This window comes from Melanerpes formicivorus, unplaced genomic scaffold, assembly GCF_026170545.1.
Source record: "Melanerpes formicivorus ecotype bairdi unplaced genomic scaffold, bMelFor1.0.p_v2 SCAF_60, whole genome shotgun sequence".
NCBI classification, from domain to species: Eukaryota; Metazoa; Chordata; class Aves; order Piciformes; family Picidae; genus Melanerpes; species Melanerpes formicivorus.
In genome coordinates this window covers 1,139,735-1,163,554 of record NW_027142412.1, presented here as the reverse complement: position 1 = coordinate 1,163,554, position 23,820 = coordinate 1,139,735, and the positions used below count along the sequence as shown (strand labels likewise).

At 48.2% G+C, this 23,820-nt stretch overlaps 2 protein-coding genes across 6 annotated transcripts in view; one reads left to right on the top strand and one right to left on the bottom strand.

Moving 5' to 3' along the window:
• The window catches only part of TAOK3 (TAO kinase 3), a 120,811-nt gene extending 116,142 nt beyond the window's left edge, over window positions 1–4,669 (bottom strand). For 4 of the 5 annotated variants that reach the window (XR_010990209.1, XR_010990208.1, XM_068161763.1 and 1 more), the window contains exons 1-2: window positions 4,557–4,669; window positions 3,628–3,690 (exon numbers count right to left, since the gene is read on the bottom strand). The gene's annotated coding sequence lies outside the window, so the exon portion shown is untranslated. The remainder of the gene's footprint in view (window positions 1–3,627; window positions 3,691–4,556) is intronic. The other variant, XM_068161764.1, reaches the window with a different exon arrangement.
• Window positions 4,670–9,049: 4,380 nt separating this feature from the next.
• SUDS3 (SDS3 homolog, SIN3A corepressor complex component) overlaps window positions 9,050–23,820 on the top strand; it is a 32,050-nt gene continuing 17,279 nt past the window's right edge. The window contains exons 1-7 of the mRNA XM_068161761.1: window positions 9,050–9,290; window positions 11,021–11,090; window positions 12,328–12,383; window positions 12,769–12,840; window positions 16,361–16,380; window positions 16,910–17,066; window positions 20,967–21,062. Coding sequence (XP_068017862.1) covers window positions 9,125–9,290; window positions 11,021–11,090; window positions 12,328–12,383; window positions 12,769–12,840; window positions 16,361–16,380; window positions 16,910–17,066; window positions 20,967–21,062 — 637 coding nt within the window. The 5' untranslated portion in view covers window positions 9,050–9,124. The remainder of the gene's footprint in view (window positions 9,291–11,020; window positions 11,091–12,327; window positions 12,384–12,768; window positions 12,841–16,360; window positions 16,381–16,909; window positions 17,067–20,966; window positions 21,063–23,820) is intronic.

The following is a 23,820-nucleotide window of genomic DNA, read 5'->3' as shown; positions in this document are numbered from 1 at the left end:
GCATCACCATTAACAGAGTGACAGCAGAAGAGGGTGGAAATATGTGTATGGGGGGATTTGTTGTTCTAAAACTTTAAATGCAGCCTGATAAAAGATTGGTTCAGCTGAATCAGTGATGTTCTCCCTCTCTGCCCAGCTATTTGGCCACTGGAATGTGCTGCCCAGGGAGGTGGTGGAGTCACCATCACTGGAGGTGTTTCAGAAGAGGCTGGATGGGGTGCTTGGTGCCATGGTTTAGTTGATTAGATGGTGCTGGGTGAGAGGTTCGATCTCAAAAGGTCTTTTCCAACCTGGTTAATTCTATTCTATCCCCCATGATCCAACCATGCCTCACTAGAGTAACATTCAGAAAGACAGACTGACATTAATATGTCGAACTGTGAGGATGTCCTTATTTGAAAGTCCTTTGTAGGTAAGCAGGAAGGCATGCAGCTGTGCGTTTCCACATAGCTGCTGGTTTAATTACATTCAGAATAAACCCAGAGTCCATTTTGACCTAATAGTCAGGGTGGAGGGGAAAAAAAAAAAAAAATCAAAAACCTAATAATTACATCAACATTAAGCTATTACCTGTTCAAGGGCATAAGTGCTTACTTCATTAACAGCTTGGGCAAACTAGTTCTGTAAGCTCCCTATATTAAATGGGAGATTTCCCTGCCCTTACAAATTAAACTACCAATTTCTTACACAGAGGGGAAAGTCCAGCATGAAAACACAAACAGAAGGATGAGTTTACAAACAAGAAAGCTTTCACGCTGCTCAGACACCTTCTTTGCCCTGCTCTGTCAGAACAAGCTCATCTGAGCCACCCAGACAACCTAATTTCAACAGTCTTTTAAAGGAGTGAATGCAGGAAAGACACTTAGGCTCCAGCTTTCTTCAATCATACTTCATATACACAGTGCTAACAGCAAGTAACAAGTGAAACACCTCCCCCATGAAATAGTTCTCCAGAATAAGGCAAACAAATCATGCTAGAAGCAATGCTTCAACACTGGGAAGTGGGGCTGTATAAACCTGCAAGAGAAGCCGCCACAGCATCACGAATAACTAAGAGGGCACTTGGATTGCCACCATCCTTCAGCAGCTCAGGAGAGGGATGTCCACACCCAATTAATTTGCTTTAATTTTCTATTTCAACTTTCCTCCTCATTAATTAGGAGCTGAGGTTCACACAGATTACAGTTCCTGGCATGCAACACCAGCGATGATTTCAAGTGGTGCAGGCTGCACAACTGCACTTCGTGTACTCGAACGCAACCAGCAGAGCAACACCAAGAGCCAGAAGGGGGTGGAAAGAGGAAGGGAGGTTTCCTCCTTTTTTTGCCCCAAATACCTAAGGAACCCTAGCTTTACCAGAGCAGTGCTTCCTAAACTATGTATCACTTTGGGAAATTAAAAGAAACCCACCACAGTGATGTCAGAGAGTGAGAAGATGACAGTGGCAGGGAAACTCACTGAGCTACCCTTGAAAGAAGTAATGAACCAGCAGGTGCAATGCCATTGCATAATGCTTATTACACAGCACGGAGCCAAAGGCAATCAAATCAGTCTGGTTTAATCAATGGCCTTCAAAGGAGGAAATAGCTGGCAAATAGTAAGCATAAAACACTCTCTTTGGGGTTTACTTCTTCATTTCCCTCCCCCTCCCCATTCTGTAGATCTATTCAAACAGCTAAGTGTGTGCTGAACTTGTAGAAGTCTACCTCTTGATTATCTTTAATACCAAAACTGCACTTTCAGTCAAGCTCAGTTTGCCGACATATGCATAGAGAGCTTCTGTTAAGGCAATAAGAACTCTCTCTTACACAAAAGAATGGTTTTCCCCGGTAAAACTTTAGACACTAAGATTATTTTTCCCCCCCAGGAAAATCAACAAATAAAACTGAAAGTGTCTCATGACCACCTCCTTCCCTGCCATCCCTCATAACCTGAACGTTGCAGCATTTCATGAGGCTGCAGAACAACCTGGGACACAAGCCTGTAAGTGGAGAAAACAACTGCTCTGTGTTCCTGCTCCAAACTGCCCCCACTCTTTGTGCAGGAAACTTCACTGGCACTGTGACCCTTCCCCTCCCCAGGCACAGCCCAGCTAACTCCAGGCTGGCTCCATACAAAGAGGGATTTCTCTTGCAGGCAAGAGGGCTGACCAGCCAGAAGGGACAGAGCCCTGTTCTGCTAAGAGGCCACTCCATCCTGCAATGTGTTCTGAAAAATAAATGCAACAGCAAAAGCCTGTTGATACAAACATCCATATTTAGCATGCACCTAAGTAGGAATTATCTCATCTTTAGAAGTTTTTACTTGCAAGGATCCTTTTACACTGATAATGAGCGTTAACAAAGCAAAGGGGAAGTACATACAAAGAACCATTGCAAGGCATGCACATACAGATGAAATTGCAACCTGAAAACCCTCCTGTTGGGAAGATGGAAACAACCTAGCTCAAGCTTTCCCCAAATCAGGTGTCAGAGGAAATTATGTGATGAATTATAGGGTAAGTAAGAGCTCTTGATTTGATGAAACCTGAGGAAAGTATACATTAACATGGATAGGAACAGTTTCCAGCCTCACTGCAAGCACCAAATAAGTAATTAGGCAGATATTTGTATGAATTTCAGATTTAAGGAGAGCTTATGAACAGGCATTTACATGTAAAACACTCTCTATATTGCCACATTACTCTCTGAGAGCTCAGAGTTGGGTAGCTACCACAAGTAATTCAATTTTAAGGGCATAAACAGGGAGGAGCAAGAGTGGTGTATTCTTTCTCTCCACGAGCACTCCATTATCAATGCACAAACACCAACACATGCACTCTAACAAATGTAGGACAAGATTTAAAGCTACATTAAACTAAGGACCACCAGCAAAATAAGCAACATCACCACTTCAAGCACTGTAGCATTCCAAACAGTTGTTGGAAGTATGTAAGCAGACCTTGGAGAACAGATTGGAGCCCATTTACCCTCACCCAAACATGAGCACCATGAACTGCAGCCAGCGTCATACCCCTGCTGTGCGCTTACCCAGTTAACTTTTAATCAGCATGTGCAGCACAAAACAGCTCCCACAGGAGAGGGGAGGAGAGTCCCCCATCAGCACACAACCCTGAGCTACTTTCAACTTCTTTAGGTCATTGTCCCATTGGGTGGGCAATGCAATTTGAAATCCTCTTGGACAGAAAGTGGAACTGAGCACAGCTCTCCCACAGCAAGTCCTCCTGCACACAGGGAGGCCCTACCAGCACCACCTGTTTTGCTGTTTTTAAACAAACATGGCAGCTGCCACCAGCCTGTGCTGAGCCTCAGTACTCCACACACCTATGAGCTCAGTGCTTCACTGCTGGAGCACAGCCCCGAGGAGAACACCCTGGATGTGGGCAGCAAATCCAGCATCAAGCTGCTCACCTCTGCCCAGGCTGAGTGACCAGGCAAAGCCTAGATGCTATCAGGGTCACTCCGTGGCTACTGAATTTTAGAAGCATCATAGTTACAGGGTTAAGGAATTAATTCCAATTCTGTTCCTGGAATAAAAAGAAAAAGGAAAAAAAAAATAAAGAGAGAAAAAAAACCAAAAGGAGACACGAGGAGATACGAAACAAAATTCTAAGGGCTTAGTACTTGCCTAGTGTCCTCCTTCTTTCTCCTTCCCACGCAAATATGAGTACTGCTAGATGACATCCAGCACCTACAGTAAATCATTTCTTGATGTCATTAAAAGGACAGATACATCTGCTCAGACCAGACCTACGTCATCACTTCCAACTCAGTTTCAAGCAAGCTGACAGCAAGCCCTTTTCACCTGCATGTCACCAGACCGATGCTGACGCCGTCCAATTTACCCGCTCGCAGCTCTGAGGGGCAATCTGCACGGACACACGTCGCGTACCCGAGCTGTGGCAGTGTCCCCAGCCCGCAGGTGAAGGAACCGCAGCCGCTTTCCCCTCTCTTCACCTCCGCTCTCCCATCGAGACAGCTCTCCTCCGCCCCGGTTTGTAGCTGCTGTCCTGGAGCCCCAACTTCCCACTGAGCTCTTCGACCAAGGCCCGCGGACTCGGGACACCTCACCACTCAACTCCGTGTCACCAGTCCCAGAAAACCCAGCACGACCTGCTGGGAAGCTGCATCTCCCCCCGCCCCCCATCCCCGGCCCCATCAGCGGGGCACTCCCAGCCCCAGACCGCAGCAGGAAAAGCTCAGCTGGCCGGGGGGTTCGCACAGCCCCCAACATCCCCTTCGTCGGAGCCCGGAGGCAGCTCCCCCGGTCGCCGGGCAGCTCCGGGTGAGCGGGCGGGCGGGCCCCGCCGCGGGCGCGCCCCGGGGGAGCTTCACCCTCGGGCAGTCCCGGGACACGCGGCACCCCGCGACCCGGCAGCGAGCGCCCCGCGCCGCCGGGACAGCGAGAAAGCGGGGCTTTTTAGCCCTCAGACCGCTGCCAAGCCCAGTGCTGCCCCTTGCTCCGGCGGGACCCGCCTGTCAGAAGCGAAGCCGTCTCTCAGCCGGTGCCCGCAGCTGTCTCGCCTCACGGCTGCGACTCCCAGCCCCGTGCCTCACCTGGTGACGGCCGGCGGCAGCAGACCACGTCCGCGGCACACGGGAGGGAGGCAGGAGGAGGGAAGGAGAGTGTCCGCCGGCCCGTCCCCGTCCCCGCCGCTTCCTGCCACGGCCCCGCCGCCGCCCGAGGTGCGGCTCCCCCTGCCAGGCGCGGCCAATCGCGCGGCCGCTCGGCGCTCGGCTCCACAGCCTGCCCGCCGCGGGCGAGAGAGTGGGAGGGAGAGAGTTGTTATCGGCGCTCGGCTACGCAGGCCGGAAGCTCCAGGCAGGCAGCAGAGTGGCGCCTTCTTATCGATCGCACCCCCTGACGCATCGGCGTTTGATTGAGCCGCCTGCTCGGTCCCGCCGGGAGCGAAGGCTGCGGGGAGTCTCAGGCCGCCGGCCGCCGTTCACGGCTGGGGAGGGGGCGGCCCCTCAGGCCCTGTAGCGGAGTGCGTGAGGGGATGAGACCCGGTATAAGGCCAGCTCTGAGTCATTAAGTAACTGCTCTCAGGGTTAAGGGAGCCTTGATCAATGACTCTGTGTCCTGTGGCAGGTCACCGCGGGACAAGATTCTTACTTAAAAAAAGACCAAAAAGGGGAAAAAAAAAAAAAAGTTCTGACTTAGTAATGATGTAGCTGAAGGAGCAAAGGCCACAAAGGGAAGGAAGAAGGAGCTTTAGCAGTGGTTAAGAGGTCTGGGAGAGCTCAGAGCAGAGACGGGGTAAGGTGTTCAGTGCTGCTGCTGGCACACGCTGTGGCATCCTACAGGCTCTAAAGCCAAAGGCAAACACTCTTTCCTTTATTGCTACAGGGGTACACAGTGGCTTATTCTTTCATAGACCAGGTTGCTCAAAGGCCCATCCAATCTGGCCTACCAGGGGTGGGACATCCACAGCTGAGCTTTATCCTCTGTCAGTACCTCCTGCAATGCCGCTGTGTTAACTTGTCTCGAACAGCTCTTGACCTCCTGGGTTTTCTTCTGGGACCATCACCGTATGGGTCAAGGTACAGAAGCGTGAAAGCCACGTGTTCTGATCTCAGGGTGTTGGTATGCCTTGTGTTCTTCAAAGGCCAAGGTACTGTAGCACACGTTTTCATAGTTTCATAGTTTCATTCAGGGTTGGAAGGGACCACAAGGATCAGCTAGTTCCAACCCCCCTGCCACGGGCAGGGACACCCCACACTAGATCAGGCTGGCCAGAGCCTCATCCAGCCTGGGCTTAAACACCCCCAGGGACGGGGCCTCGACCACCTCCCTGGACAACACATTCCAGGGTCTCACCACTCTCATGGGGAAGAACTTCCTCCTCCCATCCAGCCTGAATCTCCCCACCTCCAGCTTCATTCCATTCCCCCTAGTTCTATCACTACCTGAGATCCTGAGAAGTCCTTCCCCAGCCTTCCTGTAGCCCCCTTCAGATACTGGAAGGCCACAATGAGGTCACCTTGGAGCCTTCTCTTCTGCAGACTGAACAGCCCCAACTCCTTCAGTCTGTCCTCATAGGAGAGGTGCTCCAGCCCTCTGCTCATCCTTGTGGCCCTTCTCTGGACACCTTCCAGCACCTCCACATCCCTCTTGTCATAGGGGCTCCAGAACTGGAGGCAGTACTCCAGGTGGGGTCTCACCAGGGCTGAGTAGAGGGGGAGGATCACCTCCCTCGACCTGCTGGCCACACTTCTCCTGATGCAGCCCAGGATCTGATTGGCTTTGCGGGCTGCAAGTGCACACTGAGAGCTCATGTTGAGCTTTTTGTCCACCAGCACCCCCAAGTCTCTCTCCTCAGGGCTACTTTCCAGCCAGTCACTGCCCAGCCTGTATTTGTGCCTGGGATTGCCTCGACCCAGATGCAGGACCCTGCACTTGCTCTTATTGAACTTCATGAGGTTGGCTTGTGCCCACCTCTCCAGCCTGTCAAGGTCCCTCTGGATGGCCTCCCTTCCCTCCAGCGTGTCTGCTGCACCACACAGCTTGGTGTCATCAGCAAACTTGCTGAGGGTGCACTCAATGCCACTGTCCATGGCACTGACAAAGATGTTGAACAAGCCTGGTCCCAGGACTGATCCCTGAGGGACTCCGCTTGTCCCTGGCCTCCACTGGGACATGGAGCCATTGACAGCCACTCATTGCAGTCATCTAACTCATACAATAAATGAGTTGCCATGATCTGTGTTTGTAAGCTGAGGCTTCATAGCCTTTTATGTCTTCATTCCTTACCACTGGAAAGAAAAACATAGTGAGCACGACTTCTGTGACAGCTCCTCTTGAGAATAGCTGATGCTGACAAGGCAGGAGGCAGAAATCTGTCCTCAAGCTGAGTGAAAGTATATGAAGTCGTGATGAGAACAACAGCTTTGATGAAAACGTGAGCCAAGAGCAACAGCTTGACAGAGAAGTGCCAAAACTTCCCCTGATAGCTCTTTGGGGCGTAGACAGTTAAGTTGCTGCATTTCTAAGGGAAACATGGCATTCCTTAAAGCTGAACCTCCTCCCTTGGCTTCCCACTGGATGCCTGAGAGATGACAGTAGAGGGTGTCTCCAGAAGGCTAATATTAAACATGAGGAATTAGTACCAAGGGAGCAACAGCAAGTGAGATTCCAGGTTTGACCACAGAGAGGGCTAAAACGTTTGAATTCCGCAGCTGTGTGCAGCTTCTTACTGACTGGCTGCACACACACAGCTGCTTCTGTTCAAAGGGCTCTCCGGTGCCCCGGCTTTAGGAAACACCCTGCTGTGTGATGTGTGAAGGGGCTGCTCTTAGAGGGTAAATCAGCTCAGGCAAACAGAAAGTGCTGAGGCAGCGTAACGTGGGCTAAGCTACCCTTGGAAGGGCAGCACTAGTTCTGAAGCTGATGGGCTAGATATGGGGGCTAGATGGAAGAGATGCAGACAGGAAATGGGGAAGAAAGGAGGAGAATGACGTTCATGAAGTTTTAAGGGTGTCTCTGGGTAGTTCTGAAAAAGGGCTTTAGCCAGTCCCTTCTCTATTTTTAACTCTGTGACTGGATGATTTTCAGGAAAGTTATTTGAACAGTTCCAGGCAGGTGGAAGTCTGCAGGGAAAGGACAAACCTGCGGGCACCCAGTCAGCTCATGCGATGTGGCAGTCACCACCACACCCTTTCCTGTTCGCCCTGTGGCCATGGGCAACCCTGCCAGCAACTGCTGCCCTGAGTAAGAAGAGAGGTAAAGGATTGCTTTACAAGATGCTGATAACCCCTAGACTTTGCATGACTTGGCAACAGAGGGGTGGCAAGCAGCTCTGGGATCGTACCTGCCGTGTGCCAACCTGAACGCCCTCAAATGGGACACTGAGCCCTGGGAGCTGCTCTCGATAGTGTTGACTTTTAGCTGTGTCTCAGCCTCATCTCCTCTATAAGGTGATATTTACTTATGTAAAAAGGTACTGGGTGTGCACTGCTTGGGTGTTCCCAGTTAAAAATTGTCAGTCAGGGCAAACAGACCTTTGGGGTGAGCTACAGGAAAGCAAAGTGCATTGCTGCAATTCTTTTTCAGAACAAAGAGTGTGACCTGCTGCTGCTCCTGGTTGCTGAGTGCCTGGTTCAGCCAGTTTGGAAAAGTGCTGTGCTGTTTTTAAGTTCAATCTTCCTTCAGCTAAAACTATCCTATTGCCTTTCCCTTGGCAAGATGTTTATAGTGTCTCAGTGAGTCAATAAGGTGTGCATTTGAGGAATGCAGCTCACAACTGTCACTTGGTCTGGCACTGCTGTAGGCAATGAAGCTGATTAGTTCTTTCCAAGTGATTTAGAGTTGCAGAAAAGGGCTAAATGAGGTATTTAGACTGAAATTTCAATGGGAGGCATTTTCATATAGAATCACAGAATGGTTTAGCTTAGAAGGGACCTTTAAAGGTCATCTAGTCTGACACCCCCGTGGTGGGCAGGGACATGTGGTGTAGGCTTCTTAGTGCATCCTGCATGTGCATCTCACTGCAGGATCTGTATCTTCATCCTTGTGTATTGTCAGGAGCTTAACCTGAACCTGGCAGGCATGAGATTGATCATAACGGGTCTGGACAGTTGTTCTATGATACCTGCAGTTCACCCACTCCACCTGGGTGAATGTATTTATGGTGGTGCTTTGTTGAGAGAGTATGGAGAAACAGGAAAGTAACTTCTGTATTAAAAAAATAAAATGCAATTGCAAAGAACAGTGGTAAGTGTCACCACAAGTCCTTTCTCACCATCCGAAGGTCCGGACCCGTGGAGCAGTGGCACCACTGAGTGTCTGTATTCCACCATACAGGGGTTTCACTGCAGAGAAGAGTCATCCTGCTGGCAAAACAGGGCCAGCCAAAGCCCCTTCAGCTCCTTCCCCCCCAAAAAAAAAACCTCAAACAAGCAAACAAACCAACCAACCCCTGCAAGAATAAAGCCTGGCAGAGGCAGCCTACGATAAGCGCTGCCGGAGCCGTGCCCGGCTCGCCGCGGCCGCCCCGAGGACCCCGCTTAGGTGGCCGCCGCGTTCGCCGGGCGGAAGCCGGAAGCGGAAGTGGCGGCGCGGGTCCTGGCGCCGTTGCCGAGCGCCGGGCGGAGGCGCGGGCCCGCGGCGGCTGCGTCCCGTCGCTATGAGCGCGGCCGGGCTGGTGTCTGCCACGCCGCCGGCCCCCGCCCCGCCTGGGGCGCCCGCCGCTGCCATGCCCCCCGGCCCCGAGTACTATGAGGAGGAGGAACTGGAGAGCGCCGAGGAGGAGGACGGCGAGCGCAGCGCTCGGGCCCGCGACTCCGACGAGGGTGGGTAGAGCGGCGGGCTGGGCCGGAGAGGGGCCGGCGGGGCTGGTGCTTTGGTACCCTGGGAGGCTGAGGGGCAGGGGGAACTAGGGTAGGGTGGGGATGCGAGGGTATCCGGGGCTTAGCGGGGTGGGCTTTTATGGATTGAAGGAGGGACTGCGCCAGGCAGGAGGGATGAGGGAGCGGAGGAGAGGGCTTGGGGGTAAGAAAGTTTGGTCGCGTTTGGTGGAGGAGTGACCTGGAGCAGCAAGAAAGCGCGAAGAAAACAAGGGCCTGTTAAGAGTTCCCCGCAGAAGGGCAGAAAAGCAAAGCTAAGGGAGTTGAAGTGATATTGAAGTGGCTTTGCAGGTGAAGAAGTAGTGAAAGAGAGGAGAGCAGTGAGGAGAGGGGATGAAAGGTACGGGACAGCTGGGTAAAAGTAGTGGAGAAATCCGGTGTATGGGGCTTGGTTAACTTCTGTGTGGGGAAGGAGGCAGTTAAAGTAGAAGTGTGGAATGAAGCAAGGTAGTGCAAAGAGGGTGTTAGAGGAAAGGGGCATTTTATAGATGAACCAAGGAAGCAGTGGAGAAAAGGAAATAAAGGTTATTCTGGGGTGTAGAATGCCTAGCATAAGAAGAGAGATGACCCTTTGAAAGTGCCTGTTGCTGGAGTCCTCCAGCCAGAGTCTTCCATCACCTTTTAGTTTATTCATCAGTGGGCTGCCAGAGCCAAACCTATAGGTCCTGACAGGGGAGGGCAGTGACCTAATGGGGTGGGTTGACAATTTCCCCCAGCCTTAGCTCCCCCATCAGTGAAGGACTCACTGTGGCTGCACTCAAGTAAGTTTAGCATAGAAGTCCTTCATGGCCACCTAAACATCCTGATGTGTTAGTATGTGTAAGCTTAAACTATTTGTTCATAGCTGAAGAGAAATCTGAGGGAGGTTTAATTTAAGGGCCCTCCCAGACCACATGCAGGGAACACAGTAAAATGGCTTTACTGCTGTACCCTGCCTACCACAGCTCCAGCCTGGAGGCACCAATGTCTCCTGGGGGAGGAAAGGGAATTAATTTTTGGCTCTCCATGTCTTTAAAATGCCTGAAAAAAAGCACAGGAGAAAAGTATGAGTCCCATGCTAGTTTAGTTTGGTTAGCTAGCTTTGTGGTCATGCTGACCTTGGTGGTGTTTGGGTGCTGAAGTACTTCTGTGGGCTGTGTAGCTGTGAAGTGGAGTTCAGATCACAGCAAACAACTTTATCAAGGCCTTTGTGATTAACCTTGGCAGCATCTAGCCACAGTGTTTTCGTTCAGGACAAGATACAGAATCAGTTAGAGCTGTTTCAGTCATTGTTTTGCCTGTGTTGTGTCCTGGGTGAAACTATAGGACAAAGTCTGGGAAACCTTTATCAGAGTCTTTAGGCTATTTCTGTCTCACTTTTGTGTTTGTTAGTGTTAATGCAGAACCTTTTGTTTTCAACTGGGAGGAAATTGCCAGACTAGCTTAAACTGCTGTAAGCTTAGACTTGATGTAAGCTTCATTGCAAAGCTACCAGAGGTGAACTTGCAGGAAAGAGATGAGGTGGTTCATTTCACTTCCAAATTCATCTCTCCAGGAGCCTATCTGCTTGTTGATTTGAGGCCAAATTGCCTGCAGTTTGGGGATTAGCTTTTTGTTTCTTTGCTTTCCAAATCATTTACTGCTTTGGGCTTTTTTAAATGCTACTCTCTTTTTTTTGTCTCCTTCACTTCATTCAGACACTGAAGATGCCAGTGAGACTGACCTGGCCAAGCATGAGGAAGAGGACTTTGTAGAAATGAAAGAACAGTAAGTAACCCCTTCTAACCAAAAGCACAGAAACATTCTGTTTATGTGTTGGTTTGGTTTTTTTGCCTAAAACTTTGAAGTGTTTTGGGCTGGGATTGGGATATTGAAGTGCCTAGCCCAATGTAACAGCTGAAGAGTCCATAGATTTGTATTCTCTCCTCTGATACTTTCTCTCTTCTATATGTATTCAAGAAACTAAGTGGGGAAAAACAGGCATGAGCTTCTGGGAGCAGCTGAGTCTTGCTGCAAATGAATCCCACTGCAGACAGGCCTTTGAAATAAAGGGTCTGCTTTGTATAGGCAAATCAAAAATCAAGATGCTTATTGAAACCTCCTAAGCAACAGAGTGCCAGTCCTGACCTAGAAGACAAGATTTTTGGAGGCTTGGTGTTTGGCTGTGTTCTCAGTGGTTTGTGTTCTTCCTGAACTGGCAGAGAGATGTTGTTTACAGGACAGGGAGACTTGGCCTGTGTGAAACCACAGATATGTGGTATCATAGAATGGCCTAGGTTGGAAGGGACCTTAAAGATCATCTACTCCAACCTCCCTGCCATGGGCAGGGACACCTCTCAACTAGACACAGGTGCTCAAGGCCTCATCCAACCTGGCCTTGAACACCTCCAGGGAGGAGGCATCTACAACCTCCCTAGGCAACCCATTCCAGAGTCTCACCACCCTTGTACTGAAGAACTTCTTTCTCAGATCCAGTCTAAACTTGGTGTCTCTCAGTTTGAAATCATTCCTCAGGGTGTCTAGAAACAGGACAAGGGGGAAAAGTCCCTCTGCAACCTTCCTGTAGGATCCCTTCAGATATTGGAAGGCTGCTCTAAGGTCCCCCTGGAACCTTCTCCAGGTAGTTGTAGAGAGCACAGCCTCCCCTCAGCCTCCTCCAGACTAAACAACCCCAGTTCCCTCACCAGACCTGTTCTCAAGACCCTTCACCCTTGTTGCCCTTCTCTGGACCTGCTCCAACCCCTCAATGTCCTTCTTGAAGGGCCCAAAACTGAACCCAGTACTCGAGGTGCAGCCTCACCACTGCTGAGTACAGGAGAACAATCGCTTCCCTACTCCTGCTGGCCACACTATTGCTGATCCAGGCCAGGATGCTTTTGGCCCTCTTGGCTACCTGAGCACACTGCTGGCTCAAGACCTAACATGTTATAAGCTAAATTCATGGTGAAAGAATCTGTGCATGCTTGGTTTTCCAAGTCACATCTCCTGCTCTTTGTCTTTGCAGGATGTATCAGGACAAACTGGCGTCTCTTAAGAGGCAACTACAACAGCTGCAGGAAGGTGAGCTTTGAAGGGGGTAGCTTTTGTGTTTTCCTTCCCTCAACAGTTTTCATCACTTCTCACAAGTCAGGGAAGGGATGAGGGATTTGAAAGATTCACAAAGCATCCTTCACTGAATGCTGCCTCTCAGTCATGCTGCTGCTTGAAAAAGTCAGACCCTTCCCATCCTTTTCCCCTTTCAACACTTGGAGCTCAGCCTCTGTGTAACAAAGCATTTCTGAGAAGGGAATTTGCTGATCAAAACTAACCAGACTACAACTGCAGTTTTCTGATTTCAGCTGTTTGTGTTTTAAGTGGCTTATGGCTCCTTGAGAAAACTTCATACCTGGGGAGGGGGGGTGGAAATAATTAATTCCAGTGAGGTTCCACACTCTGCTTCACCTAGGTACTCTTCAGGAATATCAGAAGAGAATGAAGAAGTTGGACCAGCAGTACAAAGAGAGGATACGGAATGCAGGTAGGCTGAAATGTCTTTCTAAAGTGCTTACCTACAGCCTCAGGTTCTGGCTTTTGCAGTGCCTGAAGAAAACCAATCAGTTTAAGAAGGACCTTGAGACTCTTGAATGTGTCCAGAGAAGGGCAATGAGGCTGGGGAGAGGCCTCGAGCACAGCCCTGTGAGGAGAGGCTGAGGGAGTTGGGGTTGCTTAGCCGTAGAAGAGGAGGCTCAGGGGAGACCTTCTTGCTCTTTACAACTACCTGAAGGGAGGTTGTAGCTAGGTGGGGTTGGTCTCTTCTCCCAGGCACCCAGCACCAGCACAAGAGGACACAGTCTCAAGCTGTGCCAGGGGAAGTTTAGGTTGGAGGTGAGGAGAAAGTTCTTTGCAGAGAGAGTCATTAGCCATTGGGATGTGCTGCCCAGGGAGGTGGTGGAGTCACCATCCCTGGAGGTGCTCAAGAGAGGATTGGACGTGGCTCTTGGTGCCATGGTTTAGTAGTCATGAGGTCTGTGGGGACAGGTTGGACTTGATGATCTTTGAGGTCTTTTCCAACCTTGTTGATTCTATGATAATTCTCTCCTTTCCTTCAAAGGAACTGGCTGGAGCCAGGGGATTTTCTGTCTTTGAGGGTATAGTGTAGCTTTCTTGTGTCTGTCTGTCTTGATTTATTTACTTACTTTCCCTCAACATTATTTACTAAATGCCAATAAAATTGTAGCCTCCATTTGTGTGAAACAGCACAAATAAATGATTCCATTTTTCTCTGGCACTGTGCCTAACCTGTGTGCTCCCACTTGGGCTTCTCTGAAACCTTCAGCTGCACAGTGCCTTTCCATGTGCAGCAATGGAAAATTAGGGCTCTGTGCTTTCCCAGAGATCTGGTTTGTGCTCCAGACCAGTGAGTGCAAAGGGTTTGCTGTGAAGCTGTTGTTCTCTGTGATGTTGAAAGGGCTGCCCCTGTCCTCTGTGTTTCAGGAGTGAAGGCCCAAGTTAATTTTTCAAGCGAGTTGCTCTCAGCCCTTCTGGGTAGCTCTTGATCTATTACTGCAGGGGAATGGCTGGGAAATGAGATCCCTTTGCTTGCCCACCCTCTTCTTGTTTGTTCTCTTTTTCCAGTGGGTTATCTCAGACACTGACCCAGAAGCTGTTCTGTGGGGATAGCAGGTGTAGATGTTCTTCCTCTAGGAAGGCTGGATGAATCCTGTAATGCCTGGGCCATTACTCTGGGAAGCAGGACAGAGGGGCAGGGGCAGTTGTGCCATAGCTGATGAGCTCCAACCTTTGAATAGGGCAGATGGTGCCTTTCTAAAAGTGCTTGGGATGGTAAAGGATTTAGAATCATAGAATTGTTTAGACTGAAAAACACCTTGAAGATTGAGTCCAGTCATTCATTAACTCTACCAAGTCTGGTGCCAAACCATGACCCTCAGCACCACATCTGCATGGCTTTTAAATCCCTCCAGGGATGGGGATTCAACCACCACCCTGGGAAGCCTGTTCCAGTCTTTGAGACTTCTTGTGAAGAAGTTTCCTCCCATGTCCAACCTAAACCTCCCCTGGTGCAACTTAAGGCCATTTCCTCTCATCCTCCATTTTCTTGAGGAATTTAAAGGAATTGAACTACTTGTAAACAAAAACTCTTCTTTTTTCCTGAGAGGAATTTGATGTACACTCCAGCTGCATTCTGGCAGTATTGGGTTGGTTGGATTAAAATTAACTGCAGCATTGTACTTCTGGCTGGCAAAGGCCAGTGCTGCAGCAATGTGTTTCTTCCACAGGAGGGCAGGTTGTGATAACTTTTCAGTGTTAGGATAAAAAACCCCCAACTGCCTGGTACTACAGGAAGAGTGGCCTTTCATGTTTGTCCTTCCTGTAGTGAGGGTTTGAGGTTTTGATTGTCTTGTTTTTAGAGGGTTCAGAGATGGTAAAGCAAATTTAGATTCACCTGTATGTGAATACCTCCATAGTTTTCCTCTGTGCTGGATTGGTAGAGCCCTTTGCAAACAGAAGGAAGCCTTGAGAAACCTGGCTAATGGGAGGTGTCCCTGCCCATGGCAAGGGTGTTTGTACTAGATGATCTTTAAGGTCCCTTCCAACCCAAACCCTTCTATGAGTCTATGAATCTGTGGCTTTTACAGGATCATTACCATCTTTGCTACCTATTCTGTTGGGCTTTTTTAAACTAAAAAGCACAGTAGGACATTGCTGCTGCTCCTGGCTTCTCTAAGTCAAATTTGAAGGCTGTGACCCTAATCAACCAGGTTGGAAAAGACCTCAGAGATCACTGAGTCCAAGCTATTACCTAATACCTCACACCTCCTGACAACTAACCATGGCTCCAAGTGCCACATCCAATCCCCTCTTGAACACCTTCAGGGGTGGTGACTGCACCACCTCCTTGGGCAGCACATTCCAGTGGCCAATCTCTCTTGCTGGGAAGAACTTTCTCCTCACCACCAGCCTAAACTTCCCCTGGAACAGCTTGAGACTGTGTCCTCTTGTTCTGTCCCAGGTTGCCTGGGAGAAGAGACCAACCCCCACCTGTCTACAGCCTCCCTGCAGGTACTTGTAGAGGGCAAGAAGGTCTGCCCTGAGCCTCCTCTTCTCCAGGCTAAGCAACCCCAGCTCCCTCAGCCTCTCCTCCCAGGGCTGTGCTCAAGTTTTCACTTGACACAAGTTCTTACTATGTAGATATTGCCAAAGCTTAATGTGCTGGTGAAATGTGGTGGCTTGAGCACTGAGCAGGTGCCTGGGAGTGCTTTTTGGTTTGTTGTTTTTTAATTCTTGCCACTACTTCAAGTAAACTTTTGGTTTGGGTGCTATATCCTCCAGCAAGCACCAGAAGGGTCTTGCCTTGCTGAATTTCAAGTTGTTAGGAAGTGCACAAAGATCAGTAGCAGGGCTGTTTCACACCTGGAAATTCACTTGCCTCATCCACAGGCCTGGCATGACCCTAATCGTTGCCATGTGTTAAACTTAACCTTCAGTGATGGCTAACAACTCCCTTGCTGCTTTTCCCAGGCATAAACAGCCTGAAGTCAGGCAGAAGTGAGCTGAACAGATGAATCTTCTGACAGCTGCAGAATTCCATCTGAACCAGCTGTTGCTGTAATTAGAGAAGTTGGTTTCAGCTGAATTTTTGCCAGCCATACATTCAGCTACGTGTTTCAAGCTTCTCTTTGGGAAGTTTATAGTATTAATTAAAAGTTTATAGTATTAATTGGTTGCAATAAAGCTGGAAGAAAGATGCTTAATCCTGCTGGGAATAGTAGCTACAGTATGAAACAGTGCTGTGTAAGCTCTGCAAATCTACTTGACAGTCTGTAGAAAGCTTCCATTAATGTATTTGTTGTGAAGTTTTGCCCTAGTTACTCTTATTTTCAGCATAAAAGTGCTGAAGTGAGAGTAGAGTTTGGATGAGTCCCTGTGCTGTTTGGGTCATTGCATCTCTTGGCTGCAGTAGTCAGTGACTTAAAATGTTGGGGAAGTCATTTTATGCATCTGTAAAGATAATACATGAAGTCTTTCTTGTCTTTCAGAGCTGTTCCTCCAGCTGGAAGTAAGTACTCTTAATTTATCCCAATCTCTATTAACTGGATGGAAGAGGTGTAAACCTTGTGTGTTAAACCAGCTAGCACTTGGGCTTGCTTTCCCAGAAGGCTGGAAGAAATTCTTCCTCCAGCATTGTTGCATTTGAGATACAGCTGAGATGAGCCTGTGATGAGTATTGCTTCCAGCAACTTCTGGGCTTTGTCATGACAATAGAGTTCAAATAAATACTCACTCTTGGGTGTTGCATGCTGGCTGTGCCCTTGGCTGGTTTGCAGAGGCTGTTTGAGGTGATAAACCACAGGGCTCCTGGTAGATCTGAAGCCTTCTCTGCTGGAGACTTTTGGTATGTCATGCAACATTTAAACACTGAATTCTTTTGCCAGTACAGCACTGCATTTTCTGCTGGTTATGAATATTGGTAATCATTAGAACTGTCTGCAGTTCTGATCAGTGCAGCAGTTGAAAGCAGCTGTTTGTGACATCATGAACTGGAGTGGCTGGTCCCTTCCCCACCACCTTCTTTTGGTTTGCTTTAGACAGATCAGGTGGAAAAAAACTACGTCAAGGAGAAGAAGGCAGCAGCAAAGGAGTTTGAGGATAAGAAAATTGAGCTGAAGGAAAATCTGATTGCAGAGTTGGAAGAGAAGAAGAAGATGATTGAGAATGAAAAGCTGACCATGGAATTAACAGGAGGTAAAACCAACACAGGCACCTGTCACTTCTTATATGTTCTACTGCTGCTTAGAGAAGAAGATGAAAGGATGGCAGTGTTGCCTCATACAGCTAGAGTGAAGGCTTTAAGGAGAGGTAGAACACCAATTGGTGGCCTCTTAATGGAGGCAGCAGTTCACAATAAAATTCAGGGACCTGCATTACTAAGGGGTGAGTCAGAACAGTGGCAGTGGGGCAGCAGAGTGAATAGACTTCCTTACACGCAGGCAAAGGGGTTGCTTTAGTTCCTGTGGTATAACAATGAAACTGTTGAGAGATGATCCAGTCCTGACCTAACTGTTGGTGCCAGGTTGTACACGGAGTTCCTTTTTTATCTAGTAATAGGTGATGGAAAAAGTTGAAGAAAGCCAAACAATAAAGGTAGAAATAAGCTACTTGAAGCCTGTGTCCAGGCTCTGGAAAATGGATGTTAAGTGAACATGTCTCATTCCTGAGACCAGTTGCAGTAATTGACACAGTGGGGCTGAGCAGAGGGGTAATTACTCCCCCTTTGCTGTGCCACTGAACCAAAAGTCTGATCTGATTCTCTTTTCAAGAGCAGCTCCATCACTTCATGGACAGGTAGTGTTGGTTGTGTTGCTGAGGCCTGTCCCTGAATCAGACTTTTTCTGTCTTTTTGCATAGTACCTGCAGAACTTATATAAGCTAATAATTAATGTTCAGGAGTGAGAATTAAAACCTGTTTGGATGTATTTAGGAGTGCTCTTGGCATTGTACAAACTGCTAGGGCTAATGTGGTCTGGAGAACAGTTTGAGCTGCACTGTGTATGAAGTCTGGTCTCATCCTGTGAACTATGCCTTGGCCCTGACATTATCCTTTGCCATTGTCTCTTCTGATAAGTTGGGATACAGCACTGAGCTTGTGAACAAATAATTAGTGGAGCAGGATGCAACTAGATCATACCTTTGGAAGTCTGTTGGTTGTAGAAGTCTGAAGGACTTTCTATCAGTGGGACAGCTGTTAACATCAGGATCTGGATTTGCAGAAGTAAAGGGAAACTGAGGAAGGCTAAAAAGTATTCAGTAGTCTGATGTGGGCACCAGATTTCCCTGAAGAAGTTTAATGTGTTACCTCCGTTGTGTGTCTTGAAGAAATGAGCTATTTCATCCAACACAGCTCTAGGAAAAGACATGGAAGGAGCTGGAGAAGAGACCCATTGTGTGTGTCAGCCCTCCCTTACCTCCTTTCTTCCACCTTAATAGAAGTGCAGTGTGGTTTCTTTGGCAGCAGCAGTACACTGGAGGCTAAGGAATAAGAACACTGGAGCTTGTGCAGACCTGATGGGTTCTAAAACCTATGCAAGTTCAGTGTCTACAAGGATTCAGGTCAGCAACCTGATGAATAGGCTGCTCTGGGGGCATGGGACCATTGCAGTTTCATTAGGATGCAGTGGTGGCTTCCTCTTCTGGAGCCATTGGTGATTCTTAGCTAGTGAGCCTCATGCAGGGCTGTGTGTCAGGTTAAAACCTGATGCTTTAGCTGCTCTTCAAAACTTTAATGCTTTCATGACCCTCTCAAGAATCTTAAAGCCCTTCAGATATTTAACAGTAAGTATAAGACTCTCCAACTCTTCTTTTTATTTCCTGAGGGCTTATTTGGTGCTGACTTCCAGCCACCTAGTCACAACTTTCAGATGCAGGATGCTAAGATAAAGCAGCAAATTGGGCTGTGCCTTATTCACATTTAAAGCAATATAGATGACAGCTCTGGGGCACCTCATTTCAAATTCATTTTAGAAAGGGAGAAAAAGGCTTCTCCACTTGGCTGCATCCTGCCTTGAGTGAATCCTTCAGACCCCTCTTCTGAGGCTCCTGTAAATCAGTCTTAATAAATGGGAAGAGTGGCTTCCATTCCACGCAGTAAGTCATGGCTTCAGTGTCCTCAGGGCTATTTATGCTCAGTGTTTTCTCAGATTCAGCTTTGAATCCTAGAGAGCAGGTTTCCTTTGGCATGCACTCAGTGGGTGGCACTTCATTTTTTATCTTACTTTAAAGCTTTTATCACAACGTGTGTTCCCTTGATGTGTAGCACGATGATCATCCTTGGTCACCCTTGAGACAGGGAGAGAAGTCATTGGCTGCTTTTTGAATGCTTGTCACTGCTGGTGGTTTTAGCATCTAGAGGGAGCCAAAGAGGCTTTGTAGACCTAAGTGCTGCCTAGGAGGTAAATAAATAAATATAGAATAGAATAGAATAGACCAGGTTGGAAGAGACCCTCAAGATCGTCACGTCCAGCCTATCATCCAACACCACCTAATCAACTAACCCATGGCACCAAGCACCCCATCAAGTCTCCTCCTGAACACCTCCAGTGATGGTGACTCCACCACCTCCCCAGGCAGCCCATTCCAATGGGCAATCACTCTCTCTGTGTAGAACTTCTTCCTAACCTCCAGCCTAAACCTCTCCTGCTGCAGCCTGAGACTGTGTCCTCTTGTTCTGGTGCTGGCTGCCTGGGAAAAGAGACCAACCCCCTCCTGTCTACAACCTCCCTTAAGGTAGTTGTAGAGAGCAATAAGGTCACCCCTGAGCCTCCTCTTCTCCAGGCTAAGCAGCCCCAGCTCCCTCAACCTCTCCTCATAGGGCTTGTGTTCCAAGCCCCTCCCCAACTTCGTTGCCCTTCTCTGGTCACCTTTCAGCAAGTCAACCTCCTTCCTAAACTGAGGGGCCCAGAACTGGACACAGGACTCAAGGTGTGGCCTAACCAGTGCAGTGTACAGGGGCAGAATGACCTCCCTGCTCTTGGCCACACTGTTCCTGATGCAGGCCAGGATGCCATTGGCCCTCTTGGCTGCCTGGGCACACTGCAGGCTCATGTTCAGCCTACCATTGACCAGTACCCCCAGGTCCCTCTCTTCCTGGCTGCTTTCCAGCCACTCTGTCCCCAGCCTGTAGCACTGCTGTCTATTCAGGGGTACCTAAAGATGAGTACATAATTCTCTCAGCTCATAGAAAGGGAGGTGAGAGGATGTCTTTAGCATTGAAGATATGGTCTTAGTTGCCAGTTCAAGATCTCTTCAGACATCAAGGAATGGTTTGTGAGAGTTTGAATAAAGTACCTGTAGACATTTAGACAAACTAATTTCAGATAATTACTCAGTGATGAGACTTGTTTCAATGTTAAACAGATCTTTGTTTGCTTCTTCCCCACTACATATGTTACAGTTTCTTTCCTGCCAGCTGCTGCTCTGTGTTATTAATGAGGTTAATTTCATTAATCATAATTGGAAACAGTTTTAGGTAATCTGAATTTAAACACTGTTTGTGTTTGAACTGACTCCAGCAGACTAGTGTCCATCTTGGAGGGGACAGTAGTTATCTGTGTTCCTCTGATCAAGCCACTTTTCTAGCTGGAGGACAAGGGAAAAACCTGATTGGTTTGCAGCTGATATTTTACATGCTGCTAACTGTTCAAGTTTTGTTGGCCAAGATATTCAGTAACACTGAGGTTGGAAGAGACCTCAAAGATCATCGAGTCCAAGCTGTCAGCACAGTCCTCTGTGAACTTTGCTTTTTCAAGGGTCTGCTCAAAAGCAGAGAGCATTAGCATTTAAGAAATTTGCCCTGAGTCCTTGTGGCATTGTTGTGCTTGTTATTTGTGCCTGAAGCAGCTGTCAAATGCCCCCCAAAGCAACTGTGCCACTGTAACCGTGGCACCGCAGCGCTGTTACTGAGCAGTGACCTGCTAGGAAAGGGGACTTGCATTCCAGCTTGGATGCTGGGAGCTGTCACCAAAAAAAATTTCCAATTTTCTGTATGAAAGAGGAAAGGTGATTTTCTGTGTGCCTTGTGTAGAAAGCTGCTCCTTCTTACTCCTTTCCTTCTGGCCTTATCAGCTTTCCAACTCCATTGCTTTGCAGATTCAATGGAAGTGAAACCCATTATGACGAGGAAACTGAGGCGGCGACCCAACGATCCGGTTCCTATCCCAGACAAGAGGAGGAAACCTGCCCCTGATATCCTTTCAGAGAGGCACTGGAGAGCTGTTGTGCTTGAAGCCTGTGTGCTGCCTGCTTCTGTCTTGTACAGGAGGTAAAATGAGATGAGGTGCTAGGATCAGATTTTAATCCAGGAAATGCTGAAGCACAATTCGTCACCTATAACGTGTGACGAACTCGCAGAGCTCAAGCAGACTTTGGGGATCCCTCTGTGCATAACAAACTTCAGTGTTGTGACAACTTGATTCTATTTTTTCTGGGTCAGAATATTTTGTAATCCTTCAAACTCTTTTTTTTTTCCTTTTTTTTCCCCCCTTTCTAAAAGGAAAAAATAAGCTTTTAAAGCACATTATCTCTAAAAGCTGAGGTAACTGATTCCATAGCTGGTTGTCAGAGTTTAGAGAGCAGACAGAAGCTCTTTTACCCCTCCCCAAAGCAGTAAAAGAAAAGTGCTTTGCATGGAATTGGAAATTTAAATGGAAGTACTAGTCACAACTGTACAAACCCATACAAAACACACAAAATCATGCTCAGCCTCAGCCCAGTTCTCTCCAAACTGGGCTTTACCAAGATCTCACTAGGCCAACGTCATCCAAAACCTCCCCCCCACAACCAGGGCTCAATGCCTGGCCTCAGACCCATGCCTCAATGTGCCTCCCCCCCTCCCCATTCCTCCCCCTTTCCTATCTCTCCCTACCCAGCCCTGAATGACACAGTAAAAATCAGCCAAGCTGCTCAAGGCCAAAAGCCTCCCCTGAAATACCAAACAAGCAGCCTGCACTAGGAGCAGGAGAGAGGGGAAAAAGGGGGAGGAGTAGCCTGTGCTGTCCGTTGATAAATGAGAAATGCAGGAATTAGAGGATGAAATAACAAAAGATTACATTTCTCCAGTGTCCACTCCCTGGGATATTTAGTCATAGAATCATGGAGTTGTTAGGGTTGGAAGGGACCTCAAGGCTCAGCCAGTTCCACCCCCTTGCCATGGGCAGGGACACTTCGCACTACAGCAGGTTGCTCACAGCCACATCCAGCCAGGCCTTAAAAACCTCCAGGCATGAGGCTTCTACCACCTCCCTGGGCAACCTGTTCCAGTGTCTCACCACCCTCATGGGGAGCAACTTCTTCCTAACATCCAATCTGAGTCCCTGGAGGACTTTTCTTCTCTGTGGCTCTTAAACCCATTAACACTAGTGAATGGTTTTTACAGGAGCCAAAGTTTTTCCTCATTTCAAGATGTGACCAAACACTTGCTGGTAAGATCCTATTTGTCATCTCAAGCTAGCTTCTCCATTTCTGATGAAGGCTTCAGATCTCAAATCCAGAGAGAGGCACAGCAAAAGCATGGGGTGCTAGATTACTTCTTTGTCTGTAAAAAAAAAAGCTTAATATCCATCTTGGTTTCATGTATCATGAGAAAATTGCATGTCCATGGAATTCTGCACTTCTGCCTTGTTGTGTGTTTCCTAGGGATAAAACGTTCCTTGGCTTCTGGTATGATGCTTTTAGCTCCTGTGGGGCGAGGGGCCCCTTTTCCATGTGCCTGTTCAATTCACCTGGAGAGGCAGGCAGTGCCATTTGCTTTGCAGAGGCCTGTTAGTTGGATTCCAAACTTGCATGGCTTAAATCAGATGAACAAAACTTCCCCTGTGCTTGCTTCTGAGTGACTCACATTTTCTGAGGGCAACATCAAACCTTGAACCTCTGGAGTTCAGGCAGGATGGTCACAGACATCTCCAGTTTTAATTAACCTCTTTCTGATTGGAGATTCTGTTCAAGTCTTTCAGGAAAAGAATAAATCTATTTATGAATGCACCTATCTCATCCCAAATAATTGAGTTCCATAGTGAACATGACCTGCTAATTGAGCATGAGGCAGCAGCCAGAGTATGAAACTCTTTGCCTTTCCTCACTGGGGAGAGGATTAAAGTCCAGCAACCAAAATCCTTAAAATGCAGCCTAGCAGTTGTTCACTTTAGTTTAATCCTTGGAATAGTTTTGATGTAACAGCTGTTTCAAAGGAACACTGTGGATTAAAGCTGGAAGGAGGTTCCACTGCTTGGTCAGGCTATTGTTTTCCTTCTGTGAACTTCCATTTTTTTCTTGGGTGTAAGTGACAGAGGAATCATAGAATCAATAAGGTTGGAAAAGACCTCAGAGATCATCAAGTCCAACCTGTCACCCAACACCTCCTGACTAACTAAACCATGGCTGCAAGTGCTACATCCAAGCCCTTTTTGAACACCTCCAGGGATGGGGACTCCACCACCTCCCTGGGCAGCTCATTCCAATGGCCAATCTCTGCCTAAACATCCCCTGGCACAGAGCAGCAGAAGAGGGAAGCAGGAAGATTGTGTAACTACACAGAGTGACAGCAGAGCTCTAAGAAGTCTGTAGTACACTGACTTCGGTGTTCTGACATTTGAGGCTTGTTTTCAGGTGAACAGGAGCCTCTTACTTATCCTCATGCACACAAGGATGTTTTGTGCCTTTGGCTTTATTTTCTGCTGCTTCTTTTGAGCTGATTTTTCGTGGGGCCTTCCCCTCTTCTCTGTATCTTTCTATTCCTACCTTGCTGAGTTTCTTTTCCTAGGTTGGGGCAGGATTTTTGCTGCACTGTACAGAATCTGAAGCGAGTGTTTCAGCTCCCAGATTGTCCACGGAATCAGTAAGGTTGGAAGAGACCTCAATGCAAGATGAAACCAGCTAAAAACTCTGCTGCTTGATGCCTCCATGAAGTAAATGTCTGTGCCCTAAAGTTTTGCTCATTGGTGGTTGT